The 16,301-nt window shown below is 44.7% G+C and overlaps 1 protein-coding gene across 1 annotated transcript in view; it reads left to right on the forward strand.

The window, feature by feature from the left end:
- The window catches only part of DCBLD1 (discoidin, CUB and LCCL domain containing 1), a 67,410-nt gene extending 53,560 nt beyond the window's left edge, over nucleotides 1-13,850 (forward strand). Inside the window, exons 7-15 of the mRNA XM_045499394.1 lie at nucleotides 2,665-2,705; nucleotides 4,049-4,258; nucleotides 4,864-4,988; nucleotides 5,261-5,408; nucleotides 5,509-5,616; nucleotides 7,754-7,838; nucleotides 8,074-8,123; nucleotides 9,002-9,121; nucleotides 11,814-13,850. Coding sequence (XP_045355350.1) covers nucleotides 2,665-2,705; nucleotides 4,049-4,258; nucleotides 4,864-4,988; nucleotides 5,261-5,408; nucleotides 5,509-5,616; nucleotides 7,754-7,838; nucleotides 8,074-8,123; nucleotides 9,002-9,121; nucleotides 11,814-12,304 — 1,378 coding nt within the window. The 3' untranslated portion in view covers nucleotides 12,305-13,850. The remainder of the gene's footprint in view (nucleotides 1-2,664; nucleotides 2,706-4,048; nucleotides 4,259-4,863; nucleotides 4,989-5,260; nucleotides 5,409-5,508; nucleotides 5,617-7,753; nucleotides 7,839-8,073; nucleotides 8,124-9,001; nucleotides 9,122-11,813) is intronic.
- Nucleotides 13,851-16,301: the final 2,451 nt, after the last annotated feature.

Raw genomic sequence — 16,301 nt, forward strand, 5'->3', positions numbered from 1 at the left:
ACCATTAATGGCTTAGGAAGAGTTTCGTTCCGCATTCCATGTAGTTATTGGAACACATTGTCCGATTTTTGTTTTGGTGCGAATAGATAGAAAGTCCAGAATTATATCAAGGTCCCTTCTTTCTAGCTCTGATTTTGCTTTGACTTTTGGTACGGAGCAGAGAAAAGTCCACCACATGCGAATACATCTCCTCCACTCATTTCGATTCCCAAATCTTCAGGGAGCAGTTGTTTTCATCTGCTCTGTTTTGCTGTTGGGGAACCACTGTACGTGTGGTCATTGAACTTCTGTTCCCACACATGATTGTTTGGTGTTCAGGAAAAAACACAGAAGGAAGCAGTACAGCTGAGGAAGGAGTCCCTAAAGTAAATATCTAAGGTTCTTCTGGGATTCATCCGGGTCAGGTCACTTCCTTGATTTGAGGAGACCAGAATGGAATCAGGAAGAGAAGCTGACCTCATACAGAGGGCGAAGGCTCAGACCATCAGCGGGGAAGGCTTTTCTTTCAGTTTGCATCGGACTGTTCTCGATTGCTTCTCTAGTTCTCTGGGAAGGCTGGCAGTACTTGTAATCTGGTGGAATTCGTGCACCCTAATGTGTGACTGCCTCAGAACTCCAGCCTCCTGGGGTGTTTTCATTTTTAAAAGAGGAGGCTCATTTACCAATAGAATTCTCTAAGTAATTGTGTTTAGTTAGTTTACTAGAGTGAAATGGAAAAGCATATTCCAGCTGGTAATGGAGAAAAGCCAGGCAGAGGGCCGTTAGGAGCAGCGCCTCCCCTGGCAGCGTCTTCCTGGGGTTAACTCTAGTTATCCTTCTTTCCATAACTTCTCTTTTTCGGCAACGGCGAAATAAATATTTTAGTGTCTCATGACAGTGGGAGTGAGTTTAGCTCCTCTGGGTTGCCGCAGCATTTTGTGCACTTCTTTGGGTAAAATTTCAAGTGTAATACTTAGTGCAGGAACATTATAAAAAAAAAAAGGAAAAAATCAAATAGAGACTCTAAATACATTAATAAAACTTTAAATTGTGAATTGCAACAATGTGCATCTTTTTTTCCAAAGTTAGAAGAGCTGGATTTTCACCCAGGCTTGGCCACCCACTGAATTCAGGCAAGTCCTGCGACCCCAGTGGGTCTGCATTTTCATGTCAGAAATGATCGGTGCCTCCATTATATTCAGGGTATTGCAGAACCTTTATGTGGAATAGCAGGGCTGTGAAGTCTGCTTGAGAGTGGACAAAGAATGTGAAAGAAAAAGTCCATTCCAGGGAATTTGACTACCTGCTACTTCTAATCAACAACAGCAACCAAGCTTTGATGGAAATAATTCTTTTTTTTTTTTTTTTTTTTTTTTCAACGTTTATTTATTTTGGGGACAGAGAGAGACAGAGCATGAACGGGGGAGGGGCAGAGAGAGAGGGAGACACAGAATCAGAAACAGGCTCCAGGCTCTGAGCCATCAGCCCAGAGCCCGACGCGGGGCTCGAACTCACGGACCGCGAGATCGTGACCTGGCTGAAGTCGGACGCTTAACCGACTGCGCCACCCAGGCGCCCCTGATGGAAATAATTCTTATACTCGTGTCCAGTCTGGGTTTTCTGTGGATTTCACAGTTCAGTAGTCTCTCTGTCCATTGTTGCCACATATAATGCAGACTTAAACATTTAAAATTATAAGCAGTACTCTCAGATTGTAAAATAATTGAACACAAAAGTGACATCTATCTCTGTGTTTATCTCTAGTATCTAATATAATATGCACATAAGATTAATCTTGAGAACTCTAGATTTTCTATTTATTCTATGTATTTTTACACTGCCAGGTTGGTAAGGGATTTATAGAGGGTAAATATGGTCGCAGGCCTTCGGAATCTCTTCTCCACTGAAGGAGAGAAGTGCGGAGCGAGGTTGATGTGATAAGTTTGCCTGTGTGAATAATACAAGCTGTGAAAGTGCTGGAGTCCACAGACCCAGGGATGAATGCCAGATCAGCGGTGACGCCCAGGCCAGGGCCAGCGCAGTGAGATGCTATGAGTTTTCTCCAGCTGTACCTTGTCATCCGGACGCAGGAGCTGGTTCACAGCTTGGCCTTAGTTGCTACAGTAGGTAGGAGTGTGACTGGGAGAGAGAATGAGCTGAGGCTGTCCCCAGAGCAGCAGTGCTGGGGCAGAAGCCGTGGTCATTTTTCTAAAAGTGGCCAGTCTTCTTCATGTCTCTCAGTGGTCCTTGATGATCGACAACGATTGGGATGCTTTAAGGTGACTACTGAAGCAAAGGGAATATTCAGGGCAGTCATTCCTTCTGCTTCCATTGCTGGGTATCAGTTAGTTGGGATTTCAGGCTGCTCCTAAGACGGTGTATGTGCACTTTCCTTCCCAACACAATGTGGCATGATGGAATCCACACAAGATTTTGATCCAACAGCAGTGACTCAAAGTCCTGGCCACTTGTCACCTGGGTGACTTGAGGAAAGTTGCTCACCTTCAGTGGGCCCGAGTTCTTGATCTAGAAAACACCAGTGACAAAGATAATAACAGCCTTGCTGGGGTGCTGTGAGGATCACATGAGGCGAGGGGAGGCTCTGAACCCTGTGCTTGGTGCTGTGTCAGTCATTAAGATCCAGGTAAGCAACTCACCTCCTCATGTTTGTGTTTATTATTTCAGTGGTTCCCTGTCAGACAAGCGATTTCTCTTTACCTCCGATGGTAAGGATCACATTTTCCTTAAGAATTTGATATTTTAGGGGCGCCGGGGTGGCTCAGTTGGTGGCTAAGTGTCTGACTTGGTTTCCGCTCAGGTCGTGATCTCATGGTCATGAGATCAAGCCCTGCATCAGGCTCCACGCTCAGTGTGGAGCCTGCTTGGGATTCTTTTTCTCTCCCTCTGTCTCTGCCCCTCCCCTGCTCTCAATCTGTCTCTCTCTTTTTCTTTCTCTTTCAAAATAAATAAATACACATTAAAAAAGAGAATTTGTGGGGCACCTGGGTGGCTTAGTCAGTTAGGCATCCAACTCTGTCTCAGGTCATGACCTCTCGGTTTGTAAGTTCGAGCCCCACATCAGGTGAGCTCGAGCCCTGCTTCGGGCTCCCCACTCTCTCTCCCTCTCTCTCTGCCCCTTATGGGATTCTCTCTCTCTCTCTCTTTCTCTCTCTGCCCCTTGCTCACTTATGCTCTCTCTCAAAAACTAAAAATAAATAATAAAAAAAAAGAATTTGATATTTTAAAATCTTCAGTGCTAGTTTATTCTTCCATACCCCTCCAATGATGTAGTTTAAAGGATTTTCTTTTTCTTTTTCCACAGGTCAGGCAGCACCAAATATGCTGTGACTTAAAAATACCCAATATTAAAAATACAAAATAGTTCAATTATCATTAAGCAGAAAATATTTTTCTTTATAATCTAAGCTATCTCAAACTTTTGCCAGAAAAGAATGAAAATTTGAAATGACACTTATTTTAAGATAAATTCCTTCATGTTAGATTTTAACAGAAAAACCTTTTGAATATTACAGTTTAATTTGTGGGTTTTTTTTGAATAAAGTGATTAAACAGAAGTATGTAAAATAAAGGCTTTTTAGTCCCTCTGTCATGAAATATATTCTACGTAAATGTTCTCTCAGCATAAAGGAAAGTATTTCAAGGAGAACAGTCTGCATCTGTCTTCTTTGTCCAGGGAGAGGAGTGTGGCCTTTATTTGCTAATGTCCATATTGCCTTTACAACACATATCACTTTGCTGAAATGAGGGTGAATTTAGAAGTTCAGAAAGGAAAAGCTGTGGTGGGAACAAGGATGTCATTTGTAGGGGAAGTGACTTCACTGAAGTCCATTAAAAAAAGAAACAGCAATCATTTCAAGATACTGCAGTACAAATGAATCAAATGAGAGTCTGAGTCATTAAAATACTAGTAATTAAACAGTCGATTTGATATCAGAATGGTAATAAATCAACTGAATAATTGTAGGCGAGGTGAAGTACTACTTTTTTTTTTTGCTTTCATTTCGTGTTTATATCTAAAGGACTTTTTCTGGCTTTTTTTTTTTTTAAGGTTGCAGCAGATCATTGAGTTTGGAGCCTGATACGCAAATCAGAACTACTTGGCAGTGGGTCAGTGAGATGGGAGAACAACTCCATTGGTCCCCCGGCCAAGCCCAGCTTCAGGACCAAGACCTATCATGGGCTTCGGGGGACAGCAGCAAGAACCGCAAACAGCGAGAATGGCTGGAGACCGATTTGGGAGAGAAAAAGAAAATAACAGGTGATGACACAGTGCAGTTTTACAAATGCAAAATGACTTGCTGTTCAGATTATGTTTTTGAGTTACATAGGTGCCGCTCTCTCTTCCTCAAAGTACTCTGTCTTTTCTAAAAGTAACTACCAAACCTTCTCATTGTCTCTATGGACAGAACCTGTATGCAGATTGTAAGTATGGATATACGGAGTAGAAAGCCCACACAGCAGGGTGCCTGGGTAGCTCAGTCGGTTAAGCGTCTGACTCTTGATTTTGGCTCAGGTCATGATCCCAGGGTCATGGGATCGAGCCCCACGTAGGGCTCTGCACTGATAGCACGTAGTCTGCTTGAAATTCTCCCTCTCTCTCTCTGCCCTTCCCCCACTCATACTCTCTCTCACTCAGAAATAAATAAACTAAAAAAAAAAAACCCACACTGCAATGAGGAAACCTTTGTATGGTATATTGTCAGTGTGGAAACACTCATGTGTGATCAGGTTTCTAAATGCAAATAAGGAAATTTGGCTTGTAAAATGATTTGAGATTTCAAGTGAGAAAAGGAAAGGAAACCTAAGATTATAATACATGCTATATATATTTTAAAAACTAACCTGTCAATATTTTCTTACCAGGAATTATGACCACAGGATCCACACAGTCGAATTTCAACTTTTATGTTAAGAGTTTTGTGATGAAGTTCAAAAACAGCAACTCCAAGTGGAGGACCTATAAAGGAATTGCAAATAATAAAGAGAAGGTAAGAGAAACTTTGGAGGAAAGAACTGAGTAGGAGAGCAGGTCTCTAGCTATTCTTATCACTGCGTTTCCAGAAAGCAGATTTGCAGCACCACCTTAGGTAACTCAGCCGTGATTGGCAAAACCTTGTAAATTCACTCTCAAGTATGTCTACAAAACTACAACAGACATAGAATCCTGGCTTTGGTGTCATATATCCAGGTATGAGTGGGTGGAGAAAGACCTAGGAACTAACTAATAGCATCTTCAGGTAAAAGTTCTTTGTTTCCACAGGTGTTTCAGGGCAACTCTAATTTTCGGGATCCAGTGAGGAATAATTTTATCCCTCCCATCGTGGCCAGATACGTGCGGGTTGTCCCCCAGACATGGCACCAGAGGATCGCCTTGAACGTGGAGCTCTTTGGTTGCCAGATTACACAAGGTAGGACTCAGGGCAAGTCAGCGAGTTATTTGATTCTGATCGTGCCCTTTCACAAATTGTTGTTACTAATGTGGTTTTTCCAATATCTCCTCTACCTCAGATAATGATTCATTGGTGTGGCGCAAAACAAGTCCAAATACTGTTAGTTCAACTAAAAGAGAAGATGAGATCATCACAAGCTCCATCCCCTCAGAAGAAATCCCCACAGGTAGAGCAGTTTGCTGTTTCGTGCTTTCCTAAGGAGTATGACCGGACTCCATGTGATATTACAGTGACTTCAACGAAAACTTTTCTCTGTCATATCAATGTCTGAAGTCAGATGGTTCAGAGGTAGCCTGATATGGGTTAAAGGATGTATATCTGCAACTATTAATTGCAATATTGTAAGTAGAAAAAGTAGCATTTGCCCTTCAAACACTGGGTGAATGTTTTATGGAAAAATAATAGCATATGCATGAATTAGAATACCCTGGGGCGCCTGGGTGGCTCAGTCGGTTAAGCGTCCGACTTCGGCTCAGGTCACGATCTCACGGTCCGTGAGTTCGAGCCCCGCGTTGGGCTCTGGGCTGATGGCTCAGAGCCTGGAGCCTGCTTCCGATTCTGTGTCTCCCTCTCTCTCTGCCCCTCCCCCGTTCATGCTCTGTCTCTCTCTGTCTCAAAAATAAATAAACGTTAAACAAAAAATTAAAAAAAAAAAAAGAATACCCTGCAACCATGAAAAAGAAATGTGTTTGTAATATAGGAAGCTCTCGGAGATGTACTGACAAACTTAAAAAAATAAGCAAGGTATAGGACAGTCTGTATAGCCTACCATGTGTGTAAAAAATGAGGAATAAAGAATGAATATATATGTATAATCATTTCCGGCATCTCCAGAAGAATGTCAAGAAATATAATTTGGCTTCTTCTAGAGAAGGAACAGAGGTAGGAGGGAGGCTTTTTTTATACTTTTCGAAGTTTGAACATGTAAATGTATCGTCAGTTCAAGCAATAAACATTAAAAGTACATTTACTTTTTCAGAATATAAAATAATATACATATTTTATAAAATTCAGTAAGATTAGAGATAAATAAGAAAATAAAAAGCCATAAATCAGCATTTGTAGATAATCACCATATCCCTCTATATCCAGTCAACTATATTTATGTAAATCACCTTGAGGAAAACCTGTCATTTGTTCTGTAGCAAGTATTTTTCACTTAACATTGTATTATGATCTTCCAAGGTTATTAAATCGTTGCAAAACACAATTGTTAATATCTTTATAGTATTTTCTCATATGGCTATACCATCATTTAGTTAACCATTCCCCTATTGTTGGATGTTTAAATTGTTAGATTTTTCCCAAATTTCCACTCTTGTAAATAACACCAGTGTTAGTCACATAACTTTTGTTCCTTTTGAAGGTCCTTATCTCCCCCTTTCACAAACTGCACATTTCCACTCCCGATCATCCCGTTGTTTTCTTCCCAGGGATCAAAGATAAAGAAGGGTGAAGAACAAATCTTTCTCCTTTAGTTTGCCTAGTTTCTACAAACTTGGGGCCTGCTTTAGCGGCCGTTCAAGTGATTTCCTTTTTTAAAGTAGGAAGACACGGTGTTCCGTGCGGCAAAGTGGAAATGCTGTTTGAGGTCATCAGGCTGCATTTCCTCTCAGTCCACAGCTCCAAAGCCCTGGTAACGGGAAGCATGGGGCTTCTCTTCCCTTCCCCCTCCCCAGCTGCTGTTATTGTGCAAGTGCAAACGTGCCCACCATCTGGGGGAGACTGGGTACTTGAGCTCCACCCTGTGCTTAAGTCCTTCACCTCTCTGAGTAGCTCCTGTAAACCTTCCCCCTCAATTCTGATTTGGGAGTCTAATATTGTCCAAACAACAAGCTTAGAGTAAGTGTTAATCCCTGAGGACCATCAAAAATCGCCTTTTGGGGGAAAAAAAAAATTATTTTCTTTAACTTTAGCCATGATTTTATTTTATTTATTTATTTATTTTTTTTTTAAATGTTATCTGTTTTGGGAGAGGGAGAAAGAAAAATTCCCAAACAGGCTCTGCGCTTGTCAGCACAGAGCCCGATGCAGGCAGGGCTTGATCTCATGAACCTTGAGATCACAACCTGAGCTGAAATCAAGAGTAGATGCTTAACCGACTGAGCCACTCAGACGCCCCGTTAGCCAGGATTTGGAAATCCTCTCTTTTTGCTGTCTGACATCAGTAAATGCCTAGCACATAATCATTTTCCCCGTGTATTAAACTGTGGAAGACCTTTCAAATCAGTGTTCAGTTTTAGATTGAGCAATTCGGTTGCACTTTCTTTCTGTTGTAATGTGTGGCTTTTCCCCCTTCTCAGGAATAAATGTCACAACTGTTGTTATTCCACTGGTGCTCCTGGCTCTGCTGGTTGCTGGAATGGGAATCTTTGCCGCCCTTAGAAAGTATGTGACTTGACATTTTTAAATTTCTCCTCTAATCATGCAACTAATTACAAAACCAAAATGTTTGCTTTTCAGATGCTCATGCATAGAAAAGCAGCATTACTTCGGCCAAGATAAAATGCTAATTTATGTGTTAAAAACAAGTTGTGTAGAGGTAGAAAGTATCGAGTATTATTTTATAAACAGTACTCCTCACTTAGAAACCTTTTCAAGTAGGATTTTTTTGTTTCTGTAGGAGGAAGAAGAAAGGAAATCCATATGGATCACCTCAGGCCCAGAAAACAGGTTGGTTGACAGAAAACTCCACAGTTTTATTCTGTCTTCGAGAAGGGACAGGGTCTGCTGATTAAAATTATGTGGTTCACACTTACATCGTCAAAAAATGAAGATATGCAGCCTTTAAGTTAGCAAGTCTAAAAGGAATGGAATATTGTGGCCTATCTCTTTATTTTAATGGAGAGTTCTCATGGCCAGTGACCTTTACTTTTGTTCAGCATTATCCCATCACAACATTCTTTTTTTTTTTTTTTTTTTTTTTGGCCACTGGAGTTTAAGCCACCACACTGCTTGTCATCCGGGAGAAGTTATAAAAGCTGCATCTGTGAACTGAACTTTGTCCGGTACTGCTCTGCATCTCCAGGCTTCCACTGTATTTTCCACTCTGGGAGAGCGAAGGAAGAACCGGGCAGGGTTCACGTTCAGGTTTCAGAGAATCCTCAGGACACAGGGTACCCCAAGCAATGAGTCAGCTGTAGTCCAGAGAGGGCAGCAGGGCAGGACCCCTCAGAATCTCAGGGGCAGCTTGGGACCCCACCTGCACAGGGTCTCAGCAGCCAGCTGTGTTGACTCCTCTGAGACATGAATGCTGTATCTGTGTAGATTACGGAAAACCATGCCCAGGTGGTGTAACAGAGGCATAATCTGGGACCTGCCCTGGTGGCAACCCAGATACAAGTGGAAAACACGGATGGAACAGTGTTTGCTGTTGTCCTAACAACCTCAGCATGCTGTTTCCCTACACATAATCTGGGAGCCATGCCACACACTCATCACGGTCAGCCGGCAAAAGGTGGCCTGACGTCCAGCCCATCGAGGAACACGTCAGAGACTATGTGTGTTACCCTTCTGAGATACATGTTGGTTTCGTGTTATCTTTATTCCAGACTGTTGGAAGCAGATCAAGTATCCCTTTGCCAGACACCAGTCGGCTGAGTTTACCATCAGCTATGATAATGAAAAGGAGGTGACACAAAAGTTAGATCTCATCACAAGTGATATGGCAGGTACGTGTCAGGCCTCTGTGACGGTGTTATGAGGCAGCAAGTGCTGCCCATGGGAGTGAGGAGACCGGGAGGGAAATACGACTAAAACCTGGTGTGGAGATGGGGCCCAAGGAATCAGCAATGTGTACGGTCCTCTCTTTCCTCTGCAAAGTGCTACAAATGAACACTGAGAGAGCTACAGCATAGCTATAGCAATGGCCCTGAGGGACCACGAAAATCTGGAAGCCCTTAAATAATCTGTTGCCAAGATTTTGGTTAAGGCACTAAGGAAGGGAGACTGGAAAGATAAATTAAGCCCAGTTCCTGCCCTTGAGAAAAGAGGAGACAGGAGATGAAAGAACCTGTCCAGTGTTCGAATGACCTCTGTGTTCCTGATAAGCCATCGCTGAGGGTCAGGCTTCTCAAACTGTGGAGAGGGATCCATTTTTTGCCTTTGAAAAAATTATTATTTCTAATCTGTCAGAAACCACTGCTTTTGTAAAATACAATGCAGTTGACCCTTGAACAACAAGGGGTTTAAGGATGCCCACCCCCTGCACAAAAATCCATGTATAACTTGACTCCCCCAAAGCTTAACTACTAACAGCCTATTGCTGACCAAAACAACCTACTGTTGCCTCCACCCTTACCAGTAACATAAACAGTGGGTCGACACACATTTTGCATGTGATTTGCATTATATATTGTATTCTTACAATAAAGTGAGTTAGAGAAAATGTTACTAAGAAAATCCTAAGGAAGAGGGCCACTTGGGTGGCTCAGTCAGTTGAGTGTCTGACTCTTGATTTCAGCTCAGGTCGTGATCTCCCGATTCATGGGATCCAGCCATGAGTTGGGCTCTCTGCTGACAGCACGGAGCCTGCTTGGGACTCTCTATCTCCCTCTCTCTCTTTCTGCCCCTCCCCTGCCTGCATGCATACGTGGACATGCTCTCTTTCACTCTCTCTCAACATAAAGAAAAAAAAAAATCACAGGAAAGAGAAAAATATGTTTCCAGTACTATATACTATATTGAAAAAAACTCACCTATAAGTGGACACACACCGTTCCACCCCTTTGTTTAAGGGTCAGTTGTATAAAGTAGAAGTAATGACATTTTAAAAAAGACATACAAAATACAAAGCTCTAATTCTTTTATTAGATTCAACGGACATAAGTATACTCTCTCAAGCTGCTGGGAGTTGCTAAACACTTGCTCTCAATTTGTGTGCTTGTCTTTTTGCAGACCTGTCTCGGTTCTCAGATACATAGGCATCTGCAGACCACACTCTGGGTCGCCCCGCTTAGCTTCTCGTGACCCAGAGTGCATTCTGAGGACCAGAAGCATCAGGGAACTTGCTAGAAGTGTGGGCTTTCAGGCCATGCCCCAGGCCTACTGACCCAGAAGTTCATGAATATATCAAAGTCAGAAAGCTACCAGTGGAAAGGTTGCTTGAGCTGCTACAGAACAAAGAGCATCTCTCCACCCAAAATCCATCCTCTTAATTCCTTTCCTGCTTGACAGTCTAGTGCTGCCTTGCAGACAAAACAGGGGAGAAAAGGCCCCTATGTCTATCCTTTTCTTCCTTTCTTTTTTCTTTAGCTTCTGGTGCAGCATGCCCTCCTTCCCCACTGTGTGGTCCTTCTCCAACACCTTGACTGTGTAAGGCCCCCCTAGGGTCTCGCTCTTGCCCTCACTCAGCCACAGTCTCTCTCCTCAGTAGCTGCACCCACCCTGCTCCAGAGCTCCCAATAGAGAGCCCTTCTTTGCACTTTTGTCTGCTAAGCCCAGACTTCCCTCCCTGTCCCGGAGAAGTAATTCTCACCTGCTAGACACCTCTGCCTGTCAGTGTCACCAGTTCCTCAGTGTGTCCAAAATTGAACCTGTTGTTCCTAACCCTCCCCAAGAACGCTCCATATGTTTCCTTTCCCAAGTGGCTTCCGGACTGTGAATCCCAGGCTTCTGGGCTTAACATCCGGGAAGGGGCCTTGGTTCCTCTCTAGCCTCATGACTGACATCGTTGGTAATAACTTTCTCTGATTCCTGTCTCCAAAGTGTGACCTTTCCAAGGCTGCTGCCAGACCCCTAGTGTGTGACTGCTTGATTTTGTTTGTTTCTCATTTTTCAATCTTTCCTTTTTTTTTTTTTAAGTTTATTGGGGAGGGGTGGACTGGGGAGGGACAGAGAGAGGGAGAGAGAATCGCAAGCCGGCCCAGGGCTGTCCACACAGAACCCCACTGGTGGGCTCTATCTCTCCAAAGATGAGATCATGATCAGAGCAGAAATCAAGAGTCGAAGCTACACCCACTGAGCCACCCAGGCGCCCCTCTTTCCAGGTTATTTAATCACTGTTGCCTTTTCTCACAGCAACCACCTCCCACCCCCCCCCTCCAAAATTTGGCATTTCAAGGGCCAGTTTAAGAGCTCCAGGAGTTATTTCCCCTCTCATTCCCTAGGTGTGGGGAAGTGTAATCTCTGTCTTCTCCGGGTTCTAGTGACCCACCGAGGCTTCCTAAAGCAGCAGTATGGTTGCGCAAGTCCGTGTGTGTGCCATGTACGCCTTTCCCATTCTCGGGCTTTCTCATCCTGCCTGCTACCGGTTAGGCGCTCAGCCGAGTTGGTTCCGCAGAGCACCTCCCTCTGCAAACAACCGGCTTTTCCTCGCATCCGTGTGACACACCCACGATGTGTCTCCTGCGCTTTTGATTGCAGATTACCAGCCTCCGCTCATGATTGGCACCGGGACGGTGGCGAGGAAGGGCTCCACCTTCCGTCCGATGGACACCGAGGAGGAGACCCCGCCTAGCGCCGAAGCCTGCGGCCACTACGACCGCCCCCTGCTGGCCGGCCGCCACGAGTACGCCCTGCCCTTGACCAACCCCGAGCCCGAGTACGCCACGCCCATCGTAGAGCGGCACGCGGCGCGCGCGCACACCTTCTCCGGCTACAGGGTGCCCGGGCCCCGGCCGGCGCACACGCACTCGCTGTCTTCCGGCGGCGCGCCCTACCAGAGGCCGCCTCACCCCGCGCCCGCAGCCGCACGCCCGGGCTACGATCGGCCCACGGCCGGCGGCCAGGCCGCGGACCGCGCCCACCCCGACTACCAGGAGCCGCGGGCAAAGCCAGCCGCCAGCGCCGCCTACGCGGCCCCCAGAGACTGCCTCCGACCCCTCAGCCCCACGGCCATGACCGCTCTTTTGTGAGCACACTGTGAAAGCAACCTGCTGCGGTACCGAGCGGCGGGCTGTGTGCGGCCCTGGAAGAGGGGAGATGTTCAAGTGCGCGTGTGTGAGCGTGTGTGTGTGTGTGTGTGTGTGTGTGTGTGTGTGTGTGTGTGTGAGAGAGAGAGATTTCATAGGATCCTGCGGTGGAGTCCAAGGGACCACCTCTCCTACTGTTTACAAAGTGGTGCATCTGGTGTTGTTCTGACCCTTAGGGCAGGGGTCTGTTGGTTTTTGTTGGGCTAGAAAAATGAAAATTTCCAGATAGCATTTTCATTTCTCTGTGATATTGAGCTGCTTTGGTATAAAATGTGCAATCTGTACAGAGTTGTATTTAACATGAATTAAAGTAACTTAAGTTCGCTTTATCAGAGTTTTAGTTCTGCACAGTGGTTAAGTGGGAGAATGCAGCTGTTGCGAAATCGTATATAACAGTATGTTCACTTTTTAAGTATATTTTATCCGATACTGTGTTAGCAGCAGGTCTGTTTAAACTTAATCTTGTTATTGTGGCTCATTTCCTCTCCTTTGGTAACTAGAACTAAAAGCATTGCTAACATTCTTCCGGAAGGAATGAAATTACTTGAAGCATGACAAGCGCACCAGGGTGGTGGTTAGCAATTAGGATTGTAGATTAAAACGGAACACAACACAGCCACCTCAGCAGCTGCCTGTTCCTTAGACTCCACTTCAGATGGGACTTGTGGAGGCCAGTAGGGGGCGCTCGGAGCAGGAGGTCTCTCTGGCCCCCAGGGGGCCTCCCTGCCCAAGTGGGACAAAGGCCAGGTCCCACTTTGCCTCTTCCTCACCTCAGGCCTAGCAGATACTGTGCAGCTTTCACGTGCAAATCCACCTCTTGAAACTCTGCAAAGCCAAGTGCTGAGACTTAACAGCAACCAAAACTGCTCTCCCCGCAAACTGAACGAAGGCAGCACAGCGATTGTAGTCTGAATTACTGTGACAGATGCTTTTGTACCTCAGGTCGAAAATACGGCTGAGGTCAGATGCCCACACTTTTCATGACTTTCTTTAGAAAGAGTACATTGTACTCTGAAGCACTAAGTTATTTAAAGTGTGTTCTGACGAAAGTGACAAAGGCAAAATCTGCGTCGAGCTTTTCTACTGAGATGGTTGGGAAGTGAACTGATTTTGTAAGAAACCGTGTTTCCCTTGAGTGTGTGTCTCTAATTCCAGATTAGTCCGGACCTCAGCTGTACCTCATGTTCAGTGCTTTTTGTCTGTTTGCTTTGGGTTCCCTGGGGCAGGGGGGGAGTTGACCTCTTTTGCCAAAGAGGAAAGTGTGTGCTTAACAAAATGTGGACCAAAAAAATCCTTGACCTAAAAAACGTATTATAATCCTATTTGTATGACTATGACTCTCTGTGAAAGTATAAATATTAAAATAGTGAGGGTGCTGGAAGTTCACGGCAGACTTTTTGGTTATTTTAGGGGATAAACCGTTTACTTTGTGGAGTTTACATGGTTTTATATGCATACTAAGTGTAAAAATAAACTATGCCAAATCACAGAGCCCTGCCCCTCATTGGTGTCCTGCCTGCCAGGCTATTGAAGGCATTTGAGGCTCAGCCTCCACAAAAGAGCAAGTGGTACGATGGAAAGAGGCTGGGTTTGGAGTCAGGTAGATCTCGGTTCCAGACCCTGATCTGCCACGATAGCGGAGTTATTTTGGAAATAAGTGAAGCCCGACCAAACCAGCAGAGTCTGTTCAAGCTTGCCATAGGAGGGGAGTCGACCACCATCACTTGCCTTTTGGCCGAGAGAGACTGAAAGGCAGCAGAGGGGGGTGCAAAGCTTTATCATGGAAAAGAAAGGAGGGCTTCAAGTGATTGGAGGCTGATGACCTAGGGAAGCTGTTGGATGGATTAACTAGATCATTGGTTAGGGATGCGTATTTGGCTTTCTCGGGTTGGCCCTAAGTTGGAAGTGGGGACAGAAATTATGGAGGCTGTCAGCTATTGATCAAATCTTAGTGATCCAGGGTTGATGTAGGCATTATTGCTTGGCTTCCTGGATTGTTAACTAGAAGTAGCGGTCTGACCTCCTACAAGTCTGACTTAACAGCAAGACTGGCTTTCTGGGCTGGTTACTGTGGATAAAATGGGTTGCTTTTCTGCACTTAACGGCTGTGGGTTGTGAATCAGAGTTCAGTTTTTATTTACCCATTTGTATATTCAGTCTGTTCCGTATAACCCTTGGCTTCAGTTTCCTCATGTGTAAAAATATTAATGCAGGGCACCTGGGTGGCTCAGTCAGTTATGTGTCTGACTTCGGCTCAGGTCATGATTTCACGGTTCGTGAGTTCGAGCCCTGCATTGGGCTCTGCACTGACAGTGTGGAGCCTGCTTGGGATTTATTCTCTCTCTCTCTCTCTCTCTCAAATATATAAAACAAATGTTAATGAAGACTTACAAGTAAGAATTAATTGGGACAACATTTATCAAAGTGTTTGTTCTACATGTAGGCCATTTTTCTAATCCAGGCTCTCAGCGGGCTGCATATAGCCTTCTAACATTAAAATATTAGTCCATAAGAATAGAATTCTTTACATTTTCCTCCCTCACACTTCTTCCCTGTACTTGTGATCTAATCACAACAGAAAGAGAACGGGACTTTGTTTTGGGACAGCACTTCCTCCGGCTGGCCTCACTGTGTAGACCGGGTGGGTTGAGTGGAAAGGTCTGATAAAAACCCTACACTGCCCACCTTAAACTAGAGAATAAGAGGAGGAAAATAGTATGCTTTTCTTTTTCAGTGTTTTGCAACATTGGCACATGTGATAAGGTGAGAATGAGATCATTCTAATTGTCTGATGTCTTCTATGTTATCAAATCCTATTGGGAGGCAAAGATTGCATTCTATCATGTACAGTTGTGGCTGCAACACATCTCCAACAAACAAGATGACACAGACCACAGAAGCTGCTGAAACTTTCCTCTGGGCTTTATTACGATCGAAACTTTCATTAATATTTATAATCAGCCTAGAAAACCTCTAGACAGAACGTGAGAGATTGTTCTGTGTTTATTACACTTGCTCTCAAATCTTAGAAAATGCAATCACAGTTATAGACACAACTATAGACACCATGAATAGCCTTTCGTAAGTATATCGCTGTAAGGCCTTCTATAAATACATCAGTTCAGTAGCCCAAGTGTAGGCACCACGTTGGCCTCACTTTTCTCAAAACGCCTCGCTTTCATTCATTCATGCACCAAACAGTTCCCAGGATTCACCCTGTACTTACCTGAAAGAGCGTGTACTCGAGACAGCATACCTACACTCGCTGCAACCTTGGGACAATGGAGTGCGCTAATGGGAAACTAGGATTGAATACAATCCTGCTAGTGGTCTTCGCCCCAAACAGCCCAGCCCAGCCCCTCACCCAGCGCTCTCCCTGCACCCACACTACTGTTCGCACCGCCAGCCCCAGATCTCTCCTCTCCCACTCTACAGGTCTCTTTCCCAGCCTCCCGGTTCTACAAATAAATTCCCCTAGCGGCTTTAAAGATGTCTGCTCTGTTTCTTGGTATTCTGCGGTCTTAACTGCTATGTGTTCAACTGTGAATTCTGTGAATTCATTTGTATTCACGTTACTTGGGACGTCTGCGTCTTGAATCCTAGGATTCGTCTTTCTCAACCATGACAAATTCTCAGCTATCCTATTTACCTCTGCTGTTTTCTTTTCTCACTCCTGGAACTCCTGTTGGATTCATTGGACCTTCTCATCCCATCCCCCCAGGTCTCTTAGCCCCTCTTCTTTTCCGTCTCTTTATCTTCTGTGCTGCGTTCTGGGTCAGTTCCTGAGGTACAATATGGCATAGTGGTTGGGCGCACAGACTTGGGATTGCCTGGACAAGGAGCCATAGTCTCTCGGTACCTGTTTCCATGCTTGTTATGTGGGGAGAAAATACTATCCACCTGCCCATGCCTGCTGTGAAGATTAAACGAAGCTTCTCAA

Source organism: Leopardus geoffroyi, chromosome B2 (genome assembly GCF_018350155.1).
Source record: "Leopardus geoffroyi isolate Oge1 chromosome B2, O.geoffroyi_Oge1_pat1.0, whole genome shotgun sequence".
Classification (NCBI taxonomy): Eukaryota; Metazoa; Chordata; class Mammalia; order Carnivora; family Felidae; genus Leopardus; species Leopardus geoffroyi.